Raw genomic sequence first — 20,392 nt, 5'->3', positions numbered from 1 at the left:
GAATGGAGTGAGAGAAAACTAGAACTGAAGTCCAGCTTTATCACCTTGTACAAGTTTCTTAACCTTGCTGAACACCATGACAGGCTGAAAATATAACAAGAACATAATGATAATAATCCCTACTACTTAAAGTAGTAGCAGAATTAAACCAGAGAAAACTCCTAGCATTGTAGGCATGACTTTCTGCTAGGCCCCATATAAATATTAATTTCCTGTTAACTTTCCTAAAATTACGTGTAATCTGAATTCTGTAATACCCATTTCCAATGATGTAATTTTAAGAAACAATTCTATACATCTTCGAATCAATTTAATTCATCAAATATTTATTGAGCACTTACTATGTGCCAGTCTCTGGTGACATGATGGTGAATAGAATAAACAGTATCCCTGCCTGGTCAGGGTTTAATTATTGATCTTATTTGGCTGAGACTCACAAAGCCATTTCTGGCCACTGGTTCTCCTGACTGGTAGTAATGACTTTTTACCCCACTGGTATGCACATTTTATGTTAAACTTTTTTTGTTGTTGTAAAATAAAATAAACATTTAGAAAGGTTCATAAAACATAGGCCATAAATCTTAAAATCTGATGGACCCTCTCTTACAATACCCTATATACTTATTTATGTGTCTAATACAAACTTCTACCATTCTGCCACTAAAAATAACAAAGAAAACAGAAAAATAGAAGATAAATTTTTTTTTTTTTTTTGGTTGAGACGGAGTTTTACTTTTTCACCCAGGCTGGAGTATGGTGGCACAATCTCGGCTCACTGCAACCTCCGCCTTCGGGTTTCAAGTGATTCTCCTGCCTCAGCCTCCCAAGTAACTGGGATTACAGTAGAGACAGAGTTTCACCATGTTGGCCAGGCTGGTCTCCAACTCCTGACCTCGTGATCCACCTGCCTCAGCCTCCCGAAGTGCTGGGATTACAGGGAAGATAAATTTTGTTGTTGTTGTTGACAGAGTCTCACTCTGTTGCCCAGGCTGGAATGTGGTGGCACAATCATGGTTCACTGAAGCCTTGACCTTCCAGGCTCAAGCACTTCTCTCATCTTAGCCTTCTGACAAGCTGGGACTACAGGCATGCGTCACCATGCCCAGCTATTTTTTCTATTTTTTTGTAGAGGTGGAGTCTGCTGCCCAGGCTGGTCTTGAACTCCTGGGCTCAAGCAGTCTTCCTGCCTTGGCCTCCCAAAGTCCTGGAATTACAGGTGTAAGCGACCATTCCTGGTAGAAGATAAAATTTGTGACCACCGTTTGGTGTCTGGACAGCCTTGTCTCTTGGGCCTGGAGGGGTAAAGCAGAGTCAGTCATACAAAGTCACATAACTGGCAGAGACTCCTTGAATTTAGAACAGTTTGTTTAACCAAGTGGAAGTTGTTTTTTTTTTTTCTTTTTCTTGGCTTATTATTTGCCTATAGTGGCAGTGCCCATCTTGGGGCAGACCCAAGGTTCACAAAACTTGCCAGGGATACCTGGCCCCATAGCTTTGGAAATACTTCATATGGAAAGGATAAAGGATATCTATATTAAACCAACATCAACATGATAATGATGAAATGCTAAAGGCAAATATAACTCAAGCTAGGAACAACTTACAGATATTTGCCATCACCACCATTTAACATAAACGGCCCACAATCCTTATTTCCAAATCTTGAGTTTTAAGTCAAGTTAATAAGCTGTTAAAGGAAATATGTTCTATATGTTCTATATCTCTGCCTTGATAAATAAACCTTTCATGACTTATAAATCAAAAATACAAATCAAAATTGTAAAGCTATGGTTTCCATATGACTATAAGTTAACAAAATATAAAAAATGATTGAATTTAATAATTGTTACACATGTCTGGGTGTTCTGATGATGTGGTAGCATTTTTAGATGAGTGATAAAACAATGAGTTATAATTTATTCTATAAAATTTATTTTTCTTGCTTTCATTTCAGCAAAATCATTAATTTTATTATAATCAAGATATTCATATCAGGCACATGGCTCATGCCTGTAATGCCAGCACTTTTTAGGAGGCTGAGGCAGGAGGATCACTTGAGCCCAGAATGTTCAGGCTACAGTGAGCTGTGATTGCACCACTGCACTTCAGCCTAGGCGACAGAGCGAGACCCAGTCTCAAAAAAAAAGAAAAAAAGATTAACTTCTTTTTTTTCTATTCACAGTAATGACCTCAAATATTTTAAAAATGTAATTGTATTAAAATGTGCCTAATTTGAACATAAGTTCATAAAAGTAAATTATAGCAATCGCAAAAATGTGAAAGATTAAATTATATTTTTCAAAAATGTCATTTATCTTCTAAAATATCTCAAGTTGTCTATTCTAAGATGAACTACAAATTATAATTTATGAATGTATTTAATCTGAACATTTAAACTTTATTGAAAATCATATAATTTAATGTTATATTTTCATGAAAATAAAATTATTCTTAATTTTAGTGCTAAGTGATCATCTAGTTATCAAGGTAAAGAATTGGTATCACACTTGGAGAATGTTATAGCTACATGTACAGATGTTCACATTTAAGAGTAATACGAGTTATTTCTCTAGAATCACAAATTGGAAACCAAAGAGAAGCAAGATGATAGATGCTCAACACTTCCAGAAAGATACTTCCTTATGCAAGAATCTATTGCATTCGTTTAATCTAAGAGAAAGGATTTGACAAGGTAATTTGTCCTTTCTTTCACCTAAGCATTCCTAGTTAGATCCTCCCAGTAGCTGGAAGCAGGGTCTCTCTCCAAGGCCACAGTAATACAACATTTAGAAACAGTAATTTTTTATTTTGAGAACACAGGCCCAGACGTACAAAGAAACATTTCTCAGGCACCTGAGTGGTATTAGTCAAGAGAATGGATGTTTAGCATTGTGGGTTGCATTTGCCAATTCTAAGCGCCACATTCTGAGTGACAGAGGCACTTACATATATTCCTTAATAAGTTAATTTTTTATATTTTTGTTCAAGGGGACCTTATACAGTGTGAGCCCCAAGCAGCAGGCCTCTTGCTTAGCCAAGGGCATCCTGGCCAGGACTTCTAGTTATATAAACCAGTAAATGTTTTCATGCTTAAGCTAGTTTAAACTAAAAAAAGAGAAAGAAAAAAATCCTAAATCATACAAGTAGGTAGAAAATATAACAGAAAATAAGATACCATTCATGGTAGAACTCTAAATAAAAATATCTAGAATTAAATAAACATAGGTGATAAATAAAAATGTGATAAATATAATTAAATAAATGAACGTGGTAAATAGATTATGTGCAGAATATATGGGAAGACAATTTACAAGCCCTTACTGAAATACATGTTAGAAAAGCAGAAAACTTGAATAAATGGGAAGAGGTGCTATGTTTTAGATGAAAAGACTCCATGTTACAACAATATCAATTCATTTCAAATTAACTGATGCATTTAACCACTTCTTTTTTTTGGAGACAAGAGTTTCACTCTGTCGCGCAGGCTAGAGTGCAGTGGCGCCATCTCGGTTCACTGAAACCTCTGCCTCCTGGGTTCAAGCAGTTCTCTGCCTCAGCCGCCCGAGTAGCCGGGATTACAGGTGCCCACCACCATGCCCGGCTTATTTTTTGTATTTTTAGTAGAGACGGGGTTTCACCATCTTGGCCAGGCTGATCTTGAACTCCTTAAGCAATTCTAATTGTAATGAAAATTGTGATTGTCTCCCCAACATCCATTCTATGCCAGATCTATGGGTGCCCCTGATTAATCCAAGCAAATAATCTAAATCCTTTCCTTAGTTATGATTGATAAGAGAATGGGCAGGTGACAGGATTCAGATTAATGACACACAAAAAATGGTTTGCTGGTAGCTTTTACTCTTCTGCCAGATGTGAATGAGGATGCAATGATCCAGGCTGCTTCTGGCAGCCATTCTATGCCCATGAGGAGATCTAGCTGCAGGGTGAACTTGACACAGTGGATGGCAGAGCTGGAAGATAGGAGATGAAAATACGTGTGTTATTCAGTGGTATTGAGGGCCATTGTTTTGGGAAACACTGAAATTTGGTTATCAATACCAACAAATCTCTATTGTTTAAGCCTCTTGGAATTGAGCTTTTGGTTATTTACAGCCTAAAGCATAGGGATTTTTTTTTTAAAAAAGAAACAAAAATTCAGAATGAGGAATTAAAAATCCTACAATAATTTTAGCAGTCTAATTTAATACAGATATTGGCCAGTTAGGTTAATGAAATAGAATAGAAAGTCTAGATAGATAAATACGCATTTATTTGGTGAACAATGCTGAGAACATTGATAATTATTTGGAAAAATAATAAATTTATTTCCGCCTACAAAATCAATCATAGGCAGATTAAAGGATTAAACTATTAAAGAACTGGAAGAATATACAGACACCAAGTCTTAGAGTTAGTGAGGGCCTAATAAGCTGAAAGTCAAATAAAATATGAAGGTGTAGGATCATCTTGAAGTATTTTAAAACGTTATATGCCAAGGAATACTATAAGCGAAAGGTAAATTGTTAAAATGCAGTTGAAATATATGTATTATAAATATAATATTAAATATTTGAAATATAAAACACTGCAAAAAACATTCAAATAGAAAAAAGTTCAGGTAGCTCACAAGAGAAGAAAAAACATTGATCTGCAAATACATGTGAAATGTTTAATATCCCTAGTAGTTAAGAAAATTGAATATAAAGAGAGAACTTTTTTAAACCATTGAATTGGCAAAGATTAAAAAGAATGCTAGCACAACATTGTGAATCTACTAAATGTCATTGAGTAATTGTTCACTTTAAAATGTTGAATTTTATGTTACATATGAAATTCACCTCAACTTAGAAAAACAAGAGGAGAAAAAAAGAATATAATGGAATAGCCAGAGTGGGAAGTATATAGAGAAATAGCTTGTCTCAGGCACTGCAGTTTGTATTGTAAACTGGTATGAAAATTTTGCAAGACTAATTAACACTATATAGATAAAGCCTTGAAAATGTTCATATTCTTTCCTTTCTTCCTATAATTACACTTATAGAAATATGTACCTAGGAAATAATCAGATATTAGATTTATGTATAAATAGCATTTTGTTGTTGTTGTTATTGTTTTCAGAGATGGAGTTTCGCTCTTGTCGCCCAGGCTGGAGTGCAATGGCGTGGTCAGCTCACTGCAACCTCTGCCTCCCAGGTTCAAGTGATTCTTCTGCCTCAGCCTCTGGAGTAGCTGGGATTACAGGTGCCTGTCACCATGCCTGGCTAATTTTTGTATTTTTAGTAGAAACGGGGCTTCACCATGTTGGCCAGGCTGGTCTCAAATTCCTGACCTCAGGTGATCCATCTGCCTCAGCCTCCACAAGTGTTGGGTTTACAGGTGTGAACCACCGTACCCGGCCAATAGTGTTATTTTTAAACTGTGAAAATTATAATTCGTATTCAGTCATAGCATATTAGTTAAATAAATTATAATATACTATATAGTAAAATACTGTTCATTAATTTAAAGAAATTATATAACCAAGTAATCTTTTTGAGTTACTGCACCATGGAAGGAAGAGGACAAAGGCACATTGTCCAGCTTTAAGTTTCAAATTAGAATTTTTTTTTTCATCCATAGGAAAATAATAGTCTTAAAAGCTAGCCTTGCCTCTAATTTCCAAGAATTCTTCACATGTCAGGAAGAAAATTTGGCAGCCTGAATGTGTACTTTTACTATAAGCCAAGATGTAAGGGCACATGCAATCTGGGGCAGGTAGCTTCCCCCTTCCGAAGGAGGGAAGGAAGGAAGAAAGGCTTTTAGGGGAGCCTGTTACAGACAGCAGCAGGGGTTCAGATTGCAGTGTGTCTCTCTTGCCCTCCCAGGATTACAAACCTCAGGGATGTCATTGGCATGATCCATGGTGGTAGGCCTTGGGGAACCCAAGAACCCAGGAGTGGTCTGTACTTCCTTGGTGTAGTCCGCGCATCTTGGGAGTGGCAGGGCAGTGTTGCTGGAGGGAGATGTCTACATGGATGGCCTGAGACTATGTCCAGGGACTCACAGCTTGTGTGTGTGATGCAGAACTGGAGGCTGCTTGCGAAAGGGCTGAGTGAACAGGTAACAGAAAGAGATGTGGGGAAGGATAAGAAGGTCACAGACCAGAGCAAATAGCAAGGTCCAGGGACATACATCAGGGCTGCCATGTGCCTATGAAGTCTTGGCAGAATAAGCCACTGCACAGCAGGCAGCACTGCATGGTGCCTGGTAAGCCCTGGGCACAAGGGGCTTCTCAGTAGAGGCTGGTGAGGATCCAGGGGGCCACACCCAGAGAAGAGGCCTTCCACTGCTACCAGCATAAGCCAAGCTCTCCTTTGCACTCTGCTAGGTCTGAATGTGTCCTCCAGAATTCATGTGTTGGAAACTGTAATCCCTAGTGCAACAGTGTTGGGAGGTGGGGCCTAATGGGAGGAGTTTAGGTGGGATCCTCACTGACGGATAATGCCGCTATGAAAAGGGCATGTGGGAATGGGCTCTACGTTTCTTTTCCTCTTCTGCCATGTGAGAACACAACATTTCTTCCCACCGGAAACACAGCCTTCAAGGTGCTGCCTTAGAAGCAGAGAGACCGGGCACAAATCTGTCGTAGCCTTGATCTTGGACTTCCCAGCCCCCAGAACTGTGAGAGAAATTAAATTTCTCCTCTTTAAAATTATCAAATCTCAGGTATTCTGTTATAGCAGCAGAAAATAGACACACCGAGATGTCATCTTGGGGGAAAAGGAGTGGGAAGGGAGCTTTTTGGAAGGGAGAAAATACAATTCTAATAGAGAGTATGAACCTTAAATGATAGCATATTTACTTAAAACACACTCTTTAAAACCTTTAAAAATATCCAAGAACTAATACATGAAGAAAAGAATTAGGATACATACACAGAAACTCAATAAAGTTACATATTTTTTCCATATCTCAGTTTGTATACCTTGATTTCCTTGAAATCATATTTTTAAAAATGTTTACGGAAATTAGAAGATGCTCACTATTATATTGTTAAAAGATCAAGCGGTAGATATAATATTCTAATTTTCTAAAATAATAGTAGTTATTAATATTATACATACAAACACATAAACACATTTTTAAAGCTTTGACAAATACTTCTAAATATTAACAAGGATTTTTTCTGGGTATAGAATTTTTTATGTAGCCTTTTTCTTATTATAAGATGAACATACATTTCTTCTTATAATCAGAAATTGTTGTTTAAAGAAACAAATCATACATCCTTGCTACTCACAAGTATGGTCCATGGCCAGCAACCATGGGAGCGTGTTAGAAATGCAGATTCTCAGGCCCCACCCCACACCTCCCAAATCAGTGTCTTCATTTTAACAAGATCCCCAGGATTGTGTGCTTGCCAGCAGCACTGGCGTAGGCTTCACACTCCCGTTCCCAGCCTACTGATGTCCATACCTGACGCTCTTCTTTCTCCTGTTTCTGCAGACAAACAGCCCCTCCACTCGTACTCTGGATCCTAGCCCACCTGCCTACCCAAGGACTTTCTCCTGCACCTGTCACCTCTCTCTTCTCTCAGATCATTCCCACTGGCAAACAAACATGCTGTGATATCTCTCTCATAATTTTTTAAACCAAATTCTATTTTGTACGTTTAAAATACACAACATGATGTTCTAAGATACATGTGGATAGTAAAATGGTTACTATAGTGAAGCAAAATAACATACCCATCATCTCACAGTTGACCATTTTGTGTGTGTGACCAGAGCAGCTATAATCCACTCATTTAGCAAAAATCCCAAATATAACATGCTATTATTAACTGTAGTCATGTTGTCCATTAGGTCTCTAGACCTGTTCATCCTAATATCTACTACTTTTTGTCCTCTGACCTACATTTCCCTGTTTCCTCCCCCTCACCCTCCACCTAACCACTGCCTTATTCTCTAACTTTGTATATTTGACTTTTTAAAGATTTCACACGGTAAGTGGTATCATGTAAAAATTTTCTTTCTGTGTCTGGCTTATTTTACTTAGCATAATGTCCTCCAGGGTCATCCATGTTGTGGCAAATGGCAGGACCTCCTCTTTTTTAAAGGCTGAATTAAATATTCTATAGTATTCTGTAGATCCTATATTCTCTCTATAATTCTATTATATTTAATATATATATATCTGTGCTTTTTTCCATTCTTCTGTCAACGGACATTTAGATTGTTTCTCTATCTTGGCTATTGTGAATAACGCTGCAATGAGCATGAGAGTGCAGATATCTTTACAAGGTGGCAAATTCATTTCCTCTGGGTGTATACCCAGAAGAGAGATTGCTGGGTCATATGACAATTCTACTTTTAACTTATTTAGAAGCCTCCCTGCTGTTTGACGTAATGGCTGCACCAATCTTCATTCCCACCAACAGTGTACAAAGGTTCTCTTTTCTCCACGTCCTTGCCAATGCTTATCTCCTTTTAATTATGGCCAGCCTAATGGGTGTGAAATGGTATCTCATAGTAGCTTTGACTTGTGTTTCCCCAGTGATTAGTGATATTGAGCATCTTTTCGTATACCTGTTGAACATTTTTATGGGTTTTTTTTGGAGAAATGTCTATTTAGGTCCCTTTGCCTATTTTAAAAATCAGGTTATATGTTTTCTTGCTATTGAGTTGTATGAGTTCTTTATAAATTTTGAATATTAATCCTTTATCAGATACAAGGTTTGCAAATCCTTTTTTCCAATCCATAATTGGCCTTTTCATTTTGTTGATTGTTTCCTTTGCTGTGCAGAAGCTTTTTAGTGTGATGTAGTCCCATTTATTTATTTTTGCTTTTGTAGCCTGAGCTTTTGGTGTGATATCCAGTCTCATCCTTTAAAACAAACAAAACAAAACCCCAATCCACTTTCCAGACCTCTGTCTTCTTCACGTATTGTCCCATTTTTTTTTTTTTTTTTTTGGGGACGGAGTCTTGCTCTGTCGCCCAGGCTGGAGTGCAGTGGCGCGATCTCGGCTCACTGCAACCTCCGCCTCCCGGGTTCACACCATTCTCCTGCCTCAGCCTCTCCGAGTAGCTGGGACTACAGGCGCCCGCCACCACGCCCGGCTAATTTTTTGTATTTTTAGTAGAGACGGGGTTTCACCGTGGTCTCGATCTCCTGACCTCGTGATCCGCCCGCCTCGGCCTCCCAAAGTGCTGGGATTACAAGCGTGAGCCACCGCACCCGGCCGTATTGTCCCATTTTTTTGTGTTCTTCATGTCTAGGAAAACTTGAAAGACTTGTCTCTCATTGTCTCCCCTTTCTCTCCTCCCTTTTTCTCTCACTAATCTACTGATACTGTTCTTGTTAAAGTCACTGATGACCTCCAAGTGTTAATCCAGTGGCCAGTTATCTGTCTTCATATCTCACTTTTACCTCTCAGCAACATCTTTTACCTCTCTCTTCTCCTTGGCTGCCAGGATATCCTACTGCCATGATCTTCCTCCTCTCTTACTGACAGCCCGCCCTTCCCAGTCTCCTTCCATGGTTCCTCCTCATCTCCTGTTTCTGGATAGGCTGGAGTCCCAGCGTATAGTGCTTTTCTCCCTCTACAGTTCCATGGCTTTCAGTCTCCTCTATAAATGGATATACCCCAAGTGTTTATATCTAGACCTGAACTACAGAGTCAGATGTCAAGCTGCTTCACTTGAGTGTCTAACAGGCATGTTAAACTTAGTGTGTTCAAACCCAAAGTCTAGATTTTCTCCCCCAACCCATTTCTTACTCAGTACTCCCTATACGAGCAAATGCCTATATGAGCAAAAGTCTCTTTCTTATAGTTGCTCAAGTCACAAGCTTGGTGTAATCCATGAATTCTGTTTCTTTCTCTTCCATCTCTTAGCCATTACTAAATTCTGTTCTACTTTCAAAATATATCTGGAATCTAGATAATCAATTTCTCATGTCCCCACTCCAGTGATCCCCTCCTCAGCCTGAGTCATCGTCACTCTCTTCTGAGACTATTGCAGTGGCTGTAAGACTCAGCTCCCTGCCTTCCCTTGTGCCCCCAACAGTCTTTTCTTTGCATAACAGCCACCCTAACCCCGTTTCTCTCAGAATAAAACCCAAAGTCATTGCCATGCAGCAGTTCAAGGCCCCATGTAAACTGCCCCCTGCTCTCCACTGTACCATCCTCTCTCTCCGATCTGATCTTTTATGCCCATCCACCTTGCTCCCTGTACCCCAGCCATGCTGGCCTCTCCTTGCTATTTCTTGATCTTGGCAAACAAACACACAAATGCTGCCTCAGGGTGGCACTTGCTCTTCCCGCTGACAGGCAGTAGAACATAGTTGTAGTGGTTAAGAGCAAGACTCTTTGGAGCCGGACCCTCTGGGGTTCACATTTCAGCTCTGCTCTTCACTAGCTGTGTGACCTTGCACAAGTTACTTAACCTTTCTGAGCCTCGGTTTTCTCGTCTATAAAATGGGGATAGTAAATGTACCTATATACAATCCCTAATTGAATGAATTTATGAGAAGCAGTTGGAATAGTCACTGGCACAGGAGTAAATGCTGTGTAACTATTAACCATTATTATTACCGGAGGTGTCCAAATAACCCTCTCATTTCATTCAGAACTCTGCTCAAATGTCCCCCTGTTGAAGATTTCTTTGAATACCCTCCCTCCCCCTCCATTATTCTCTGTCATCTTAACCTACTTCATTTTTCTTCTTAGCACGGATCAATATCTAAGCATATGCTTGTTATTAGACAGATAATAAACATATGTAGACATACTTGTCTATTTTCTGTCCACCCACAGGAAGTGGGCTCCACTGAGACAATGCTCACAGTCCTGGTGTATGGCAGGCACCCAATACATATTTATTGAGTGAATTTCTGACCAGTAATATTTCCTTCTTCAGTAATTGATAAATGCAATTAATGAAATAAAATCTTAAATCTGTCAAAAATCTTGTTTGTACTTGAGGACTCCCAAATTTAAATCCAAGAACTAATACATGGAGAAAAAAATTTAGGCTACGTACACAGAAGACGTGTGTATATATGTGTGTATACACATACACACGTATCAGTGTATGGAAGCCAGCTATTCTTTCTTGGGAAATATTTTTTTTCTCCTGTATCTGAAAGTATGTCCTTCTTTTTATAGTGTTAGAATATTCTTTCTTTAATTAAATGCTCTAGATAGTAGATGACAGTTTAAAAATTTTCCCTAGTATCCCTATTTTTATTACTGTTTTAAAATATCCCTATTACACAGTACTTATTTTTAATTTTTTTTAATTTCAAATATAAAATGTTGTCAACCTTATGGTGCTTTTCAAAATTAAAAAAAATTACTAGTCTGTGAAATCCAAAAGTCTGAGCACTGCTTAAAATACAAATGAAGATAACATATCCAGTTTTATTGATATAAGTTTCTAATTCCAGCCAGAACCTGGGAAGTTGTGTTATTAGTCAAAAAACTTTGATGCCACTTTGTTCATTATATCTTGCCTGTTGTATAAAAAAAAGAGGCTTGTAATATTTTTTAAATAGAAGAAGAAATATGGGCTTTGTATTAGTCTGTTCTCACACTGCTATAAAGAACTGCCCGAGACTGGGTAATTTATAAAGAGAAGAGGTTTTATTGACTCACGGATCTGCGTGGCTAGGGAGGCCTTAGGACACTTACAATCATGGTGGAAGGCACCCCTTCACAGGGCAGCAGGAGAGAGAATGAGTACCAGCAGGGGAAATGCCAGACACTTATAAAACCATCAGATCTCCTGAGAACTCAGTATCTGGAGAACAGCATGGGGAAAACCGCCCCCATGATTCAGTTACCTCCACCTGGTCCTACCCTTGACATGTGGGGATTATTACAATTCAGGATGGGATTTGGGTAGAGACACAGAGCCAAACCATATCAGGCTTCAACTAGTAGTCCCTATGAAAGTATTGCAAATGTGACTTAAACATGAAAACAGAATTGAGCAAAACCTTTCCCATACTGCTACACTTGGTTCAACTTGAAGTCCTGGTTTAAATTGTTTTAAGACCTATTGAAGTGTTAACTGTCCTTTTAAAGGGGAAAAGAGACCTCCACTCCCTGTTTGTCAAGTACTGCACTTTTTAGTTTTATTTTGTTCTAATAACAGAAGAAGAAGTGGTAACATTTGCTGAATACTTATGTATCTGTTACCACATTAATATCTTTATTACCTCATTTAATTCTTAAAACAAGTCTATAAAATGGAAATGATTATCAAACTTCGTTGACAGAAGGAAATGGAAGTTTAGGGAGAGTGAAATAACTCATTTAAACAGATACCATTTGTTAGATGGTAGGGCTGGGATGAGCTCCCAGAGCTGACTCTACCCTGTCTCTGAATCAGATGCGTATTTCTTGAATTGGCACACACTTAGTCATGACAAATACTCAAAAGATAAAATAAAAATTGTATTGAATGAATACAATTTAGCTTTATATTTGTTTTTTCTTTCAGTTGTATTCTTGTTTTGCTCATAAGGCCAAATTTTCATTTAATAATAATTATGTGAATTTATACTCATGATGAAAATCAACCTTATATTTTTAATGTATAATATAGGTTGGAATGTAGCCTGGAATGACTGACAACTGTTATTATACAAATAGTGCATGCTGGCAAAATGGCAGCAATTTTTGTGATCTGTAATTAGTATATTATTGTTGTCTTTGTATCTGCAAATAAGTATTAATATATTAGAAAGTAATTGACATAATGAGTTGGGAAAAAATAGAAACACTCTCATTTATGATTCATTTAAAATTTGCTTAAAAATTATAGAGTAAAATATTCCATTCATTTGATTTTATTTGTGCTGTGCTTAAAATATTAAAAATCAGATTTCCAAATAGGCATGATATATGAAGGCTTAGGACTGATCATCTTTCACCCCATCAACATTTTCTTTTTTTTTTCTTTTTGAGATGGAGTCTCCCTCTGTCGCCCAGGCTGGCGTGCAATGGCATGATCGAGGCTCACTGCAACCTCTGTCTCCCAGGTTCAAGTGATTTCTCCTGCCTCAGCCTCCTAGGTAGCTGGGACCACAGGGGCGTGCCACCGCACCTGGCTAATTTTTGCATTTTTAGTAGAGATGGGGTTTCACCATGTTGGCCAGGCTGATCTTGAACTCCTGACCTCAAGTGATCCACCTGCCTTGGGCTCCTAAAGTGCTGGGATTACAGGCATGAGCCACCGCGCCCAGCCCCCATCAACATTTTCTTTTGGGAACACTGTGTAATGAATTTTAGTCAATTCTACAGGAAGTAAGACATCAATATTTGGAAGTGAAAAAAATTAACTGCATACTTTTATTGAGTTAAAGCTTTTCTTCAACTCAGCTTTTTCATCCAGGAGGCATGCTATTCAAATCTTGAGTGCACTCATTGATTGTTTTTCTTTTATCAGGAAGTCCATAATATTATATAATAATATATTATATGAACATATAGTGCAAATTATATCTATTGAATAATAAGTACCATCAACATCAAAGACTATGTTATTTTTCACCTTTAATTTTGTTCTTTTTTTCTCTTTAATGTATTTACAAGTTCTGCAAACACTTTCTGTTGCTTTGTCATGTTGTTATCAATTTATTTGCAAGTATCATGTTTGGTATTCCTAACTAGATATGAAAAGTAGGTTAGGTATGAACCGTTTCCTTCTTCTATGAACCTTTATACCTTCTTACAATGCTATCCACATAGTAGGTGGTCACTTGACTGTATATTACTAGAAGTGTATATATTCAGAGTTAGTATCACTAGTGGAAACTCTAGAAGCTATTTTAGGATGTCGTGTTTTCTGATATTGAATATTCAAATGAAGGTAGGAATAGAGAGAACCATATGCATTGACTTATTTTTGGTACCTCCCCAAACTAGGTCAGAATAGAGACCTCAAAATTCAGTGGCTAAACTGCTTCACTCTTTTCTTTTTAGTCATATTTACAATGGCAGTTTTTGATCTTCACAGAACTTTGTGTGCATCTGCCTACAGGTTGTTTCTCTTCTGTTGGCCTCATTAGCTCCTTTGGGAATGTGGTCACTGCTATAAGAGGGCCGAGTGTTAGATTCTATGGTATAGAGGGCATTGCCAGTCACAGACCAATTTAGCTAGCTTCATGGACCTCCGCAGATCTTCTCAGATCCTTAAACTTCTTTGTTGCTAGTGATAATTAACTGAGAGATGATATTAATATTTTAGATATATATCCTTTGACAGTCAGTCTCCCTTCACGACTATAGTTTATAGATTTAATCCCTTAAGTAAGTGTCACTGGAAGCCCAAGTAGTACTAGCTGAAACAAAAGAGAGGGTGGTTTTTCTCTTATGTAAGGGAAGTACAGAGATACACAGTTCATGGCTCGCATGGCAGTTCCCTGCTCACAAGGATCCCAAACTCCATCCTCCAGGGCACTTCATGGTTGCCATGTGGCCCCCGCAGTCCCAGCTATCACATCTGCAGCCAGGTCGCAAGAATGAAGACTGTCCAAAGACAAAAAAAAAACACTGTACTAACTGGGTCAATTGTCTTTAAAGCTTTTTCTTAGGAGCTGTTATTCAGTGACATGTGCTTCATTTAGTTGCAAGAAAGGATGGTTAAATAATTCTTTTAGAGGGGTACATTGTCATCATTTTTTGTTTTTTGTTTTTGAGACAGAGTCTCGTTCTATCGCCTAGGCTAGAGTGCAATGGCGTGATCTTGGCTCACTGCAATCTCTGCCTCCTGGGTTCCAGCAATTCTCCTGCCTCAGCCTCCTAAGTAGCTGGGATTACAAGTGCCTGCCACCACACTCAGCTAATTTTTGTATTTTTAGTAGAGACAGGGTTTCACCCTGTTGGTCAGGCTGGTCTCGAACTCCTGACCTCAGGTGATCTACCCGCCTTGGCTTCCCAAAGTGCTGGGATTACAGGCATGAGCCACCACGCCCGGCCCACATTGTCATCTTAATTAAAATTGGATTTTATTACTAAAGAGAAAGGGCTGAGTGTGTATTAAATGGGCATCTAGAACTTGTGCTATACCTTGATATTTAACATATTTTATTTTTTGAGACAGGGCCTCACTCTGTCAGCCAGGCTCAAGGGCAGTAGCACAATCTTGTCTCGCTGAAACCTCCACTCACTGCAACCTCCGCCTCCCAGGCTGAAGCCGTCCTCCCACGTCAGCCTCCCGAGTAACTGGGACTACAGGCCTCACGTATTTTAAGATTTGTCCTTTAAAAAAAAGGATTTGTCCTTTTTCCAAAATGAGCCATGGATGTGTGCTTTATATGGCTTTGTTTCTGTGGTAAACATACACAGACATCCAGCCAAGATTTAATTTTCTTCTTCTGATGTGATTATTTCAGTTTTTTCTAAGATTCGGTGAATTACATTAAATAAATATTTATTAAGCTCCTCTCATCAGGATACTGTGCTAGATAGGGATTCTCAGCTTTGGTGCTATTGGCATTTGGGGCTGGATAATTGTTTGTTGTGAGGGGCTGTCCTGTGCATTAGGATGTTTAGCAGCCTCTCTTGGCCTTCACCCTCTAGTTGCAAGTAGCAACCCCCAGTTGTGGTCACCAAATTTGTCTCCATATATTGTCACATCCCCGGTGGGGACGAAATCGCCCCCAGAGGACCATGGTGCTAGAAGATAGCCCCACATTTATTTGAATTGCCTGTTTGATTTCCTGTGAAAGTGTATCATGGTAGATTAAGTGTTGCTTGAAGTGTTGCTCGCTGTTGGTGTTATGAGCGAAGTAGTACTGGTGGAATTTTCATGTGTGCCGGACACCATGATGAGAACTGTCAACGTGTCACCTCATTTAATCCTCATAGCACAACACTGAGTTAAAACAGCGCTGTGTTTGGAGAAGTTACTAACAAGATTAGGTAGTATTATAACCCCCCTTTACAAGGAGGAAAATGAGGCTTAGAGATTATTTTAGCTGAGATCTCCCTGAGAGCAAGCCTGAGACAGTGAGTGGTTGGTTGGGAGGTGATTTCAGGAAGCAGAATGATGGAGAGGGGAGAATGAAACAGGGAAGGAAGAAAAGCTAATACAGGAGTTGATGTTGGGTTGAGAGCTACCTCAGGGGTCACCCAGGGCACTGTATATCTGAGGACTCTGAGGAACAGTGAACAATGCATCTCAGAATTACTTCTCTCTCCCACTCCCTGCAGGGGTTGCGGGGGAGGAAGCTGGAACTTCTCCACCTACTCCCATCTTCCCCGGGGCATGAACCCCCTTTCCCTTTACCGATAAGAGTAGTGAGCAGTATACACAAAGATCCAGCTTTTGAGGAGCTTATAGTCTTGAGGAGAAAGCAATACATTAGTAAGCAACGTAGTATCAGAAAGCAATGCATGCTCTGAGAAGACAGAGCGAAGGTTGTGTGACAGGAGTGCTTGGGGAACTGCTTAGATGGGGTGGCCAGGATGAGGGAGGAGCTGAGACCCCAATGGCAAGGAGACGCCAGTCATAGAAAGATCTAGGGTAAAGGCATTCTAGGCAGAGGAACTGCATGGTGCAAAGGCCCCGAGGCAGGAACACGTTTTCTTTGAGGAATAATTAGAAGGGGATGTGTGGTGGAGGCTTGGGTCAAAAGACTGGGGAGGGACAGTCAGGTCTTGGGTAAGAAACATATTTTATTGTGGGTACTTCTTCCTACACTGGAGGGTTTTAAGCAGGGTTCAAGTGATCTGCTTGGGATTTTATTTTATTTTATTTTATTTTATTTTGAGACAGTTTCACTCTTGTCACCCAGGCTGGAGTACAGTGGCACGATCTTGGCTCACTGCAACCTCGGGCTCCCAGGTTCAAGCGATTCTCCTGCCTTAGCCTCCCAAGTATCTGGGATTACAGGCCTGCGTCACCACACCGGCTGATTTTTTATTTTTACAACATTCTTTCACCATGTTGGCCAGGCTGGTCTCGAACTCCTGACCTCAGGTGATCCATCTGCCTCGGCCTCCCAAAGTGCTGGGATTACAGGTGTGTATGCCACTGCGCCTGGGCAACTTATGATTTTAAAAAGAACACTCTGGCTGCTGTGGAGAAAGGAGTGTGGCAGGGGAAGAGAGGAAGCCAGGAACCAGTTAGGAAGGAGGCTATCATATGGTTCCCACAGGGCCAACTACATAGTTTGTGGGGCCTCCAGCAAAATGAAAATGTGGGGCCTCTTGTTCAAAACGCAGGCGGAAGAGAGTACCATTAAACGTACTAAACTATAAAACTTTTTGTTTCACAGTCCATCAACTTGTCATGGTATGTTTTTGTTTTGTTGTTTAATGTCATTCTAAGTAAAGAAAAATTAAAGCTTAAAAATATTAGCATGAATTTTACCATTCATCTGTATATTGTGCAATGATGGTTTTAAATGCAAATATAAGAACATTTTTAGGGATAAAAGACTTATAAAACATGAACAAAAATCAATAAATTAAAGAAAACATTTAGCTCATATCCAGAATCACTGATATTACCCAACTTATGTTTCATAGTTCATACATGCATATGTACTTTATTCTTACTGGAGCTGTGGAAATGCGGCACAAAACAAGCTCAACTGTTTTATTTCACTTCTCGTTCCATGCCCATTCTACCAACACTCTCTCCCCTCAGCTTCTCCTTTTCCCCCTTTCCTTCTCTCGTCATTTTTAGCATGGGTGCTAGGTTAACCCAGGGAAGTAACACAAATAAGAGAGGATATTGTAGGGTTTCCTAGTCATTTAGGTTTCTCAGAACACCATTGCCTTTTTTCTGTGCTCAAAGTCAATTCTGGTTCAAAAGGCAAGCATGGCCCGTCAGCCCTGTGAGCAGTCCTTGCTCGCTGAGTTGTAGATGTAACACTCTTACTTCATACTTCCTTCTAGACTCACTAAGCTCCCATGCATTGTGGTAAGCTAAAATTCTGTGCTCATGGGACCTCGTGAACACCATACCCACATGGGGTCATAAGGAACCACAGATACACAAGACACCTGTCTCCTCTGCTCGTGCACATGCGTCATTGTCCCATCAGATTTCACTTATCCAAGATCAAAGATTATTAAGATTTTCAGGATGGTGACAGCAGAGCATCAGACTAAGTCTGGGACCTGAGTGAGGGGCCCTGAACCACTGCATAGGCTACACACCCGTGAGGCCTAGATCCTGGTGAGAGAAGACACGATGAGACTTGGCTGGTACGAGTGGAGAAAAACAAAGAGTTGAGTAAGTTTTGGGGTTAGATGGTATTCCCAAGACTTGTGGATTGGATCTGCTTTTGGATAGGGACAGAAGAGAAATCGAGGATGACTCACTTCTAGGCTTATTACTTAGGAAGACAGAAAAGACTATAGGAGAAATAATTTTTGAAGTGAGGGAAATACAGAGTTGTGAAGCTTGGATTTACCTTGGTTTAAGAAGTAGGGAGCTTCAGAGCCAGGATTTCAGCCCAGGCAACCTGACTTCAGAGTCAGTGCCTTTAACCACTACACTGCACTGTTCTGTCATGCAGGAGCCACGCTGATGGGTGCCTGGTGATCGTTGCAATGGTTCTGTATCTTACTATTCTCTGACATCTCTGGACAATCCACCAACTGTGTGCAGTGAGCATCCGTGCAGAGGCACGCTTGAATTTAAACACAGTTTTGTATTTAAACCTAGTTAACAAAATATTCCTTTAACTCGCAAGCTTCTCTTTTGCATCTCAGTTATATTTGTTTTTATAGAAAGGATATCTTTATACAGCTTTGCTCGTTCACATGAAAAGGAAAGAGTCTTTTCAGTTGGAAGATGTGGAGTCAAAAAATCTGAAGTTGAGTTTGGTATCTCTCAGTTGCTAGCTGTGTGTCCTTGGGCTAATTAATTGCTTTGATCTTTGGTTTCTTCATCTATAAAGTACAGATGATTTTGTGTGGGTGTATGTGTTTATATGTGTGTGTGCATATACACATGCATGTATCTATATATATGCACATACTTGCCCTCATCGTATACAGGGCTACTGTGAAGATTAAATGAGGTTATAGAGGAAATCCAACTCAACAAGGCTTGAGTTGGATACCCATTGGCAGTCACTCCCTATTTCTCTCTACCCTCAACCCTTGGCAACCACTAATCTACTGTCTGTCTTTATGGATTTGCCTATTATGGACATTTCATATAAATGGTATCATGCAATATATGCCCTTTGGTGTCTGGCTTCTTTCCCTGAGGATAATGTTTTCAAGGTTTATTCATGTAGTAGCATGTATCAGTGATACATTCTATTTTATGGCCGAATAACATATGAATATGCCACATTTTGTTGATCCATTCATCAGTCGATGGACATTTGGGCTCTTTCCACTTTTGGGCTATTACAAATAATGCTGCTGTGAACATTCATGAACACACTTTTGTGTGTACATATGTTATTTGTTCTCTTGAGTGTATTCCTAGGAGTAGAATTGCTGGGTTATTTGGCAACTCTATGTTAATTTTTTGAGGAACTGCCAGGCTGTTTTCCAAAAGTGTCTGTTTCATTTTGCATTCCCACTGACAGTGTATGAGGGTTCTAATTTCTCTACATCCTCACCAACACTTGTTATTATTGTCTTTTTTATTATAACTATTCTAGAGTGGGAAGTGGTATCTCATCATGGTTTTGATTTGTATTTCCCTGGTGGCTGATGATGTTAAAATCCTTTCATGGGCTTATCAGCCATTTGTATACACTCTTTAGGGAAATGTCTATCTAGATTCTTTGCCCATTAAAAAACTTGGGTTCTCTCTCTCTTTTTTTTTTTTTTTTTTTTTTTTTGAGACAGAGTCTTGCTCTGTCGCCCAGGCTGGAGTGCAGTGGCGCAATCTCGGCTCACTGCAAGCTCCGCCTCCTGAGTTCACACCATTCTCCTGCCTCAGCTTCCTGAGTAGCAGGGACCACAGGCGCCCGCCACCACGCCCGACTAATTTTTTGTATTGTTAGTAGAGATGGGGTTTCACCGTGTTAGCCAGGATGGTCTCAATCTCCTGACTTCGTGATCCACCCGCCTCGGCCTCCCAAAGTGCTGAGATTACAGGCATGAGCCACCACACCCAGTTGGTTCCCTTTTTTTAATTGTTGAATAGTAAGAGTTCTTTATATATTTTGAATACTAGAACCTTATCAGATATAGAATTTGCAAATATTTTCTCCCATTCTGTGGGCTGTTTTTTCACTTTCTAGGTCATGTCTTTTGAAGCATAAAAGTTTTAAGAGTTGATGATGGCCAGTTTCTTTTTTTCTTTCTCTCTTTCTTTCTCTCTCTCTCTCTCTCTCTTTTTTCTTTTCTTTTCTTTCTTCTTTTTTTGAGACAGCCTTACTCTGTCACCCAGGCTGGAGTGCAGTGGCACAATCTCGGTCACT

The 20,392-nt window shown here is 39.5% G+C and overlaps 1 protein-coding gene across 2 annotated transcripts in view; it reads left to right on the top strand.

The window, feature by feature from the left end:
* ACYP2 (acylphosphatase 2) overlaps positions 1-20,392 on the top strand; it is a 192,632-nt gene that overhangs the window by 66,860 nt on the left and 105,380 nt on the right. Inside the window, exons 4-5 of one of the 2 annotated variants that reach the window (XM_058428447.1) lie at positions 2,574-2,692; positions 5,119-5,565. The exons of the other annotated variant lie outside the window; for it this stretch is intronic. Of the exons in view, the coding sequence (XP_058284430.1) occupies positions 2,574-2,688 (115 nt within the window). The 3' untranslated portion in view covers positions 2,689-2,692; positions 5,119-5,565. Of the gene's footprint in view, positions 1-2,573; positions 2,693-5,118; positions 5,566-20,392 lie in introns of those variants that run through there. 2 annotated transcript variants of the gene reach the window in all.

Source organism: Hylobates moloch, unplaced genomic scaffold, assembly GCF_009828535.3.
Source record: "Hylobates moloch isolate HMO894 unplaced genomic scaffold, HMol_V3 SCAFFOLD_15, whole genome shotgun sequence".
NCBI classification, from domain to species: domain Eukaryota; kingdom Metazoa; phylum Chordata; class Mammalia; order Primates; family Hylobatidae; genus Hylobates; species Hylobates moloch.
The sequence above is the reverse complement of the archived record's forward strand: the minus strand, read 5'-3'. Positions and strand labels throughout refer to the sequence as shown.